This window comes from Ictidomys tridecemlineatus, chromosome 8, assembly GCF_052094955.1.
Source record: "Ictidomys tridecemlineatus isolate mIctTri1 chromosome 8, mIctTri1.hap1, whole genome shotgun sequence".
NCBI classification, from domain to species: domain Eukaryota; kingdom Metazoa; phylum Chordata; class Mammalia; order Rodentia; family Sciuridae; genus Ictidomys; species Ictidomys tridecemlineatus.
This window is the reverse complement of record NC_135484.1, coordinates 102,089,786-102,099,096: the sequence shown is the minus strand read 5'-3', so window position 1 is coordinate 102,099,096 and position 9,311 is coordinate 102,089,786. Positions and strand designations below refer to the sequence as shown.

The 9,311-nt window shown below is 31.4% G+C and overlaps 1 protein-coding gene across 1 annotated transcript; it reads right to left on the bottom strand.

Annotated features, from left to right (window-relative positions):
* Window positions 1–794: 794 nt before the first annotated feature.
* Window positions 795–5,562, bottom strand: LOC101970210 (beta-defensin 110). The gene is made up of 2 exons (XM_078018519.1): window positions 5,553–5,562; window positions 795–2,261 (listed from the first exon to the last, which is right to left on the bottom strand). The coding sequence occupies exons 1-2, from the start codon at window positions 5,560–5,562 to the stop codon at window positions 2,128–2,130; spliced, it is 144 nt and encodes a 47-aa protein (XP_077874645.1). The 3' UTR covers window positions 795–2,127.
* Between the last annotated feature and the right edge of the window lie 3,749 nt (window positions 5,563–9,311).

Sequence of the window (9,311 nt, the reverse complement as noted above, 5' to 3'; positions counted from 1 at the left end):
TTTCTTAAAGGGAAATTCAGGGAAAAGAGATGAGCTTTAAAAAAATGTTGCTAAAGTCATTAGAAACCCATATGTGTATAAACTTGAACTAAATTTCATACTCTGTACAAAAATTAACAAAAATTCATCATAGTCATCAATGTAATAGGTACAACTATAAACTCTATAAAGTTTGGCCAAATATTCCTTAGTTACAATTGTACTTCAACATGAACACCTTTTTTTTCTGTTTTGCTATTTATTGTACAGAAGGGTGACATTTGATATCCATAATATACTGTACATTTCAAAAAGCTAGAAGAAAGGAATTGGAAAGTATTTAGCATAAAAAATGACAAATGTTTGAGAAAATAGATGTTTAACCTAACTTAGCATTATGTAGTATCTGGGTATCAATGCATTGTTACCTTATTAGTATGTGCAATTTTTATGTTTTCAGGTACCAGTTAAAATAAATGTAATTTAAAATATTTAAAACTTTAAAAATATGAAGATCTTCTGGTCTATATTAACTATTAAGAGAATGAAAAAACATTGCTTCTTGGCCTTTTGGCTAAGATCAAGTGAAGAGAATGAAAAACCAAATATAGAGAGACAGAGAGAATAAAAATATTTGAAAATTGTATTTTTATAAGGCATTTATATATATAGACAATGCAAAGATTTACAAAACAATAATTAAAATACTAATCCAATTTTAAAATCTGCAAGATTTAAGCAAAACTTTGATTAGAAAAACACGTGGTAGCAACTAAGCACATAAGAATTCTCAATATAACTAGTTATTTGATGTTATTAAATTATGAAACAATGTTATACAACTACACAGATATTATAATGTTAAAATTAAATACAACCATACTGTGTTGTCAAGGATGCGTAGAAACTGTAACTTTAATATTTACTGAGGGAGATGTTAAAACTTACACTTTGGAAAGCAGTTTGACAGTTTCTTTAAAAAGTTACACATACATTTAGCATACCTCAGCTATTTTACTCCTAAGTATTTACCCAAGAGGAATAAAAGAAAACTTATGTTCACATAAAGTATTCACGGGCATATTCAGAGCACTTTTATTTGCAATAATCAATATCTGAAAACAATCAGGATGTCCTTCAAGAGATGAATAAAAAATAAACCATGGTATATTCATAGAATAGGTTACCACTAGCCAACAAAAAAGAAATAAAATATGTATTATAGTGATAGCATGAATAAACCTTTAAAAATATGGTGGGTAAAAGAAAAAGAGTTTAAACCAGGCATGGTGGCAGATACCTGTAACCCCAGCTACTCAGGAAGCTAAGGCAGGGGAATCACAATTTCAAGACAATCTGAGCAACTTAGTGATATCCTGTCTTAAAATTAATTAATTAATTAATTAAAAAAGAGAAAGTAGTCTAGTTGTAGAGTACCCCTGGGTTCCATCCCTAGTCCTGCAAAAAGAAGAATGTGTCTTCTTCTTACTGTAGTAAATGGGAAGAGGAGGAAGGGAAGAAGGAGGAAGAGGAGAGGAATCAAGATTTTAAAAGCACACACTGTATGCAAATCAATATATTTAATGACCCAAAGCAAACAAATCAACAGTTGCTTGGGAAGACAAAAAAAAAAAAAAAGAATGGGAGGGAAGGTGTGCACAGGAACAGAAGGAAACTTCTGGAAGTGATTAGTGTGTTCCCTACCTGGACCATGGGGGGAAGCTTTTTAGTGCATACATAGCCAAAAAGTCAAATTTTGTAATATAACCATATGCATCCTATTAGAAAGGGAGTAAAGAAACTCATATAAGTAATTTCAGAGTCTGGGTGGTAAAGAGGTGATATCAAGATTATGAACGTAGCTGATTTTCTGTGATATCGAGATTATGAACGTAGTTGATTTCCTGTTTGATTAATGTCGCTTTGTCTGAAATACAAAACCCCAATGAACAGAGACTAAACTTTTTTAGTACATATATATATATATATATATATATATATATATATATATATATGTATGTATTTGAAATTTAAAGGTGCATATTTCCATGAAAATTTGAAGACATTTTCTTTTTACCAAGTCTGAATTAAATAAGATACATCTCTGTTCCAGATTTGATGCTCAATAGTATTTCTGTTTTCCGGAGTTTATATGCAGCACTGATTTCTCCATCTAATGCAGTATCCGTAATCATACTCATCATCATCACAAAATGGTTTACATATTCCTCTCACTTTTTGGCATCTCTCAATTCTATACTTTGGTGGAAGTCCACTTCTCCCTGCAATTAAGAATCATATCTAAAGTTATCAATCCGTTATTCATCGGAGGATCATCTAACTAAGGAGATAGTAAATCTGTTCCAGTCATGGAGTCCTGAGTGTGTTAATATGGAGAGAAAGAAGTTGTGGCACAGTTTGTTGTATGAGAAGTGACGCTGGTAGAAACATTCCACTTGCACAAATAGGTTTAGAAACTTGTCTTGCAGTTCACATCAATACTGGACTTCAGCTAGCTCCTAGGGATTCTTGACACCTTATTTTCTATTACCTGTTCAGTTCATTAAAGTTAGATGTACTTTACTATGCTTTCATTAAAATAATGGTTATATTTTTAATGACATGTAATTTTCCCTTTAATATTTTATGAATTTTTAAACCTATTTTCATTGTATTTCCACAGTATCATTTGTCCAATGCTTTGTTCTCCATTCCAGATCTTACTTTTAAGTGAAACTTTCTTTCATTCTACTAGAACAAATATATCAATCTTTTTCACTGGTTGACACTAACTCTTAATGAACAGTGTAATATGATTAGGTACTTAGTTATATGTATTTTCTAAAGCATTTATTATGCTACTTATGTTCTTGCAGACAAAATATAAAATATAATTATGTTTTCTTCTCAATCTTAACCTCTAAATCAGTGCATTACAAAACAACTGGAGTCTAGTGTTCACGCTAATTCTTACTGATAGAGATCCTAGGAAAACTATTTTCTATATATAGAAATAAACAAAGTTTTGATGTACATTACATATATAGAAAAAAAGAAACCCCACACTAGTGTTCTAATTTATTATTATTATTATTTATCTAAGATAATGAAAAGAAAGATGTCCTGACATTCTAAAATCACTACTTTGGATTCATATATTCAACTATATTAAAGGAGAAAGATTTTGTTACTTTCGGGTTTTATTATCTTAAGGATTTAATCATGATGCAATTATATTTTTATATTTTTTTCCAAATTCATGAATATTTTTAATTATCTTGGGTCCATCATTCTACCTATATGCATGACATAATATAATTATAACATACATATTAAAACACACATAATATAATTATGTAGCATAATTATATAGGTAACATAATTATCACAAAAATATTTTAAATATTAAATATTACACTAGTGTCAGGAAAACTAATGTCATTAACATTTGGACACTAAGTTAAATAAAAATTAGACTTAAAACTTTGGATTGGGCAGAGGGGAGTGAGGGGAGAGGAAGGGTGTGGAGATGGGAAGGACAGTAGATAAGACAGACACTATTACCCTATATACATGTATGGTTACACTACTGGTGTGACTCTGCACCATGTCCAGCCAGATGAATGAGAAGATGTGCTCCATTTGTGTATAATGTGTCAAAATGCATTCTTCTATCATGTATAATTATTTAGAACAAATAAAAAATACAACCTGATTTAAACTGAACAAAGTAAATTGTTCATAAAAAATAGACTTAAATTATCTACTTTCTACTCATAAAACCTAATTATCTACCTATAAACAAATTGAAATTTAGAAAGGTGTTTCATTTCAACTCAGTATGACAGGCATTTGTTTGAGTACCTACTATTCTCTAGGCATTAGGTTAAAAGGTGGACAGAAACTAGAGAAGATTTTTAATGTGCTACTTTATTGTCCTGGAAGATGTTGGTAAAGAGCAGAAAGAAGTGAAAGTAGAGAGACTGTCAAGAGAGCTTTGTACATGAATATATGTATTTCCTTAGGGTATAGGAAGCCAATGCATAAAGAGTTCCTGACCACTGACAAATTTTGATGAAATGTAATCTCTTTTCAGAACCATATTTGATATAATTTAGAGATGAAATAATATATAATTGCATTTCACTTAAAAATAGGGATACATTTAACTAACCAACATTTCTGACCATTATTTCCTATTGATTACCCAAATCTATGGTAATTTTTCAGACATATTAAATTTAGAAAAGAGAATTATAACATTATAATACTCATTAGTAATAGTAAAATATACTAATGTTGTGGTTAACATTATTTGAAGGACTAGATATTGTGAAGAAATCTCCAGAACCACACAATTTGAAAACAAAAGTCATGCATTGCAAATTTTGTTGTATTAATTATTTATTCACAAATTATATATCATTGTAGAATCAAAGTTTTGTAACAAGTTTTGAATTAAAATAATATATTTTAGTACTGTTATGAAAACTGGTTGTATAATACATATGAAAGCAATGTTTGAATTATATGCTTCTAAGTAAATGTCATCCACATTTCAGTGTTTGAGATGATATATGCCACAAAGAAATAAAAATAAGTGACTATCTGGAGGAAGGACACATATCATCTTTTTCACCCACTTATATTTCTATATATTTTGTGCATCACTGGAAAAATGAGGCCAATTATAACAAATTTTTATGAAAGACCTAATGCTAATATGGGACCTTTATCAAGGAAGTTGATATTCCAGAAAGATTTCTGGAAGTCTTTGCAAATGTAAGGTACCATGAATATGGTAGAAAAATACCGAGTACCACAATCTTTTACAAACCCAGCATTCTTACACATAGGGACAGTCTTATTGGCTAATGAATGTTATAAGTTCAGTAGCTCCCAAACACTGGATTCAGTGTTAGGTTTCCCAAGTTCTTTGGGGAATTAGAGGTTTCTTCATACTCCCAGGACAAATGCCTGACTCAGATATCTCCACTTCCTAAAAATAAATTTTCTGCAGAAGATTTCCACTCCAACCTCATGATGCTCCTTGAAAATAGAGAAGCAAAGTTGAGAACAAGAGGTATTTTCAGAAGCTGTCTGCTTTTGGTGGATACAAGTTGTGATCAAGGCAGGAATAAAACCATGGTCAGTTTGAAGTTTGAAAGGACATTATCTTTCAAAATCTAATAGTCCTTTGTAGATATTCTATTTATTAATTATGCTCTTTTGAGAAAATTATTTAGCCCATGGGATTTGGGTTCCTTCATTAAATAGAAGTTTCTGTGAAATTTCAAAAGTTATAGTGAGGTATAATTGGTAAAGATATAACAAGACACAAAAATTGCAGGAAGGAGATGAAGGTACAGGAAATATGACTGGTGTAAACAACACCAATAATCTATTCAGCCTTCTACTCTTTTAAATGATTCTATTACATTCTCTTCTCTCCTCACAATCTATAATATCCTTACCCATCTTGACTCAGAGCTAATGATCTTGCTTCCTACCTTGATGATCCGTGGAAGATCCTAAGGCACTTCCTATAGATTTCTGCCACCCAATTTACATACCTGTCGACATCTGCGTATGAGCATCCTCCCTTCCTTCGTGTTAGTGAAGATAGATTCTCCACACCCTAATGAAAAACTTATGCTTTAATTTGTACAGAAGCTGCAACTCCCTCTTGTAAATTCAAAAGATTATTAGATTCAACTAAGCTAGATTACTGACTTTCTAACTCTCTTTCCCACTTATAAAATCTAACAAATATCTGATTCATATACAAAATTGAAAAACTATTCCAACATTAATTTGTTCCATCTGTTATTCTTCCCATCTTAGTCAATGTAAAGATTCAATCTTTCCAAATGCTCAGGTAAGAAATCTTGGATTTAGATTGTCCTCTCTGTCTCACAAAGTTCCACCTCTCATGTACTCAGGCTAACTCTGTCTTTAACACATGCACAATACAACCATCCCTAATTATTCTTATTTGTATTACCTTGGACTGAGCTACCACCACTTATTACTTGTATTATTTAAATAACCTCCTAACTCATGTAAGCACTTTAAAGATGTCTTTTTAAAACAAAATTAAAATAATGTTTATCCTTTGGCTAAATCCATGATTGCTCTCAGCATAAAAATTAAGGTCCTTTCTAATTTCCAAAATTCTGTGGAAAGCAGTCAATATACTTCCTCTGTCATTTCCTCTTCCAGGAAATATATCCCAGCACTTCTTACATCTCAGGCATAGCTCCCAAATTTCAGAATAGCTCCCATGACCACTGCTTTCAACCTTTTGCTCAAATTCTACTTCTCAATATTTCCCCATAAAAATTTTCTTTTAAACTTATTTCAGCCCACCAGCATTTTGAGTTCTCGTCACACTGTTCTGATTCCTTTCCTATAACAGGTATCACCTTTTAATGTACTACATCAGTTTGTTTATCTATCATACTGTTTATATTTGTCTCTACCCACTATAATATGAGCTCCACAAATATGAGGAATATTGTTTGGTATGTTTGTTGATGTGTACCAATCTTTACTGCACTCTTTCTGATATGTAATAAATGCTAAAGTAATGTTTATTGAATGCATAAATAAATCAGTGAAGGTATGTTGAAGGCAGTGTTTATGTATTTGTGTGTGTATGTATGTATTATGAAATGACTTTGAACATTTTGGAGAATATCCTATATCTTATTCAATTTTTATCTCAATGAAATTGAATATTATCGAAATTTCAGTTTGTGATCAGTCAAACCAGTTCCTTAGGTCAAAAACCTATGACATAATACTTGGGGAGAAGCAAGTCATTAATGAAATGTTGCCTGATTAAATAATCAGCAATAGATTTTACTCTTGCCCAAGGGCATTAAGGTGAAGGAAATCCTGCAATAGGTTGGGTTTGAACCCAAGGTATCATGTTGGATTCTAATTCTTCTCCTAGTCTGTGCTAAAACTTGATAGTGATAAATGACCTTTAAATGTGATGTTTTCAGTTGATTCGTATAGCAAATAATAGCACATATATCCAACAGGTGGTGATATCTGTTTCATCAGAGTCATTGCCTAATGAAACACAGAAAACCATGCGAGTAAAGAAAAATACATAGTGTTAAGGAATTTGATATCTGGGACCAAAGAAGGATAAAACTTTCAGGATCTAAGAACTTAAGTAGTTTAAGAATACCTAGTTTGTTTGTAAATTCACACAAAGAAAATTTCATTTTTTTAGCAAGAAAATTGCTAGAAATCTTTCCATTTTGAAGCCTTTGCCCCATTTATGCTTTTCCTTTTTTTAAAAAAAATATAAACATATTATAATTAGTCATATGTAAATCAAATATGTATATGAGGATATGGGAGTAGAATAACTTAGTAATATCTCTATATCTTTAAAGAAGCAGGTTGCAGACCTTTATAAAAGGGTTTCTTTTTTCACACATAGGAAACACTTCAAATATTTCTTCAGGAAAGAACATCATTTTCATGAGTGATGTATACAGGTTCACATTCTCCTTTTAGTTTCTAATGTATCTTTTGTTTGTTTGTTTTGTTTTGTTTTTCTTGAGCTGAAGGCAGAGGATGCTGGCTTGAGTGTTCACTAGACTACACAAGGAAACAGCTCAATGGTGGAGAGGGTTTTGGCCTCTCTCTGGTAAGCACTGAAGAATGAGGGCATGTATACTGTCTTGGCACTGCCTCGTGGTATGTGTATAGGTGTCTCCAGTATTTACCAGAACAGTTCTCTTCAACTTCTTGGTAGAACCTACCAAGTTCTTATTTTCCCTAAGTGAATAAAATATTAAATCTTGCACTTCTTGGAAGTCTTGGGATAATGATGGCTCAATCTCTACTTGGGTAAGATAACTGATAATCAAACTCTCATTTCAAATATGTAATTGTAACTGACTACCTTCTTGACATAGGCTGATTCTTACAATATGTCATTTCTAGCATAAGTATAATAATATACTGAAATTCTCAGTAGATAATTATTTTTATAAGACCCCCAAAATTTTTTTCAGATATATGACAATGTTACTGATTATTGTTTCCATTTTAATTTTAATTTCTGTGAGAACAAGAGCTTTGCTGAGTAAATCAATCGTCCTCAATCAGGTGTGAATTTTGTCCCCCCAAAAAGATATTTGGCAAGATAGACATTTCTTTTTATTTTCACAATAAAGGGAAGTGGTGCAGCTGGCATCTAAGTGCGCATAGGCTAGGGATGCTGGACAATATCCTGCTGCTAAGCAGACAATGCACCAGATAGCTGCTAGAACAGAATTGTACAGACCAAAATACCAATGCATACAGGATTGAGCAGCCCTTTCATAAGTAAATATTATAAAAGTACTTTTGAAAATATTTATATTGCAAGAGAATACATTGAATAATCTATTACAAGTAATTAAAATATGTGAAATATACATACAGCTCTAATTGTTTCATAACGTTTCTAATTGTTTCATACAGCATTGTTTCATAATGGAAATCTTATGGTCATTAAAAGAAAACACTAAAATTAAGTTCCTTGTGTGATGTGGTGTGTGTGTGTGTGTGTGTGTGTGTTTACTTGTATAGGTAAAGCTTATTTCCACATGCATATCACTTTATATCTAATGTTTACTATGAACATATTTAGATCTAATATCTGCATTTGGAGAATAGAAGAAATTCATAGACATGTTATAATAAAAATATGAATATTTTTATTTATTATTTTTTTCTGAGTCCAAGTCTATACCACATGTATGTATTCAACAAATTTCCTCTTTAATTTTCCAAAATAATGTTCAACTTTATTTTGGGGGAAAGGGATTCATCTGTGGATTTTTTTTTATTGCTTTGTTCTTGAATTGTTATGCTTTTTAAGAATTTTGAGTTAATATAGATGACTATAAGCTAAACTCATAAAAGAAGGTATTAGGTGCTGGGTTTGTGGCTCAGTGATAGATCTCTTGCCTAGCATTCGAGAGGCATTGGGTTCAATTCTCAGCACCGCATATATATAGATGAATAAAATAAAGGTTCGTCAAAATCTAAAAAAATATTTTTTAAAAAACTAAAAGAAGATATTAGCATTTTTTGGACAAAAAGTACATGGCACTGATTCCAGCAGAAAAAAACTACTGTGGGTCTTCAGGGGCAGTAGGAAAGAAACTGGGGCAGAGTGAATTTGGAAAGTGAAGGTTACTGCTCCTTACTTTGTTCTGTATCTCCTCAGACACAATTATTTCTTAGGAATGAAGATCTGAATTAAATTATTAGCCAAAGTTTCTGAGTTCCTAATCTAAATGTTTATTTATGTACATTTC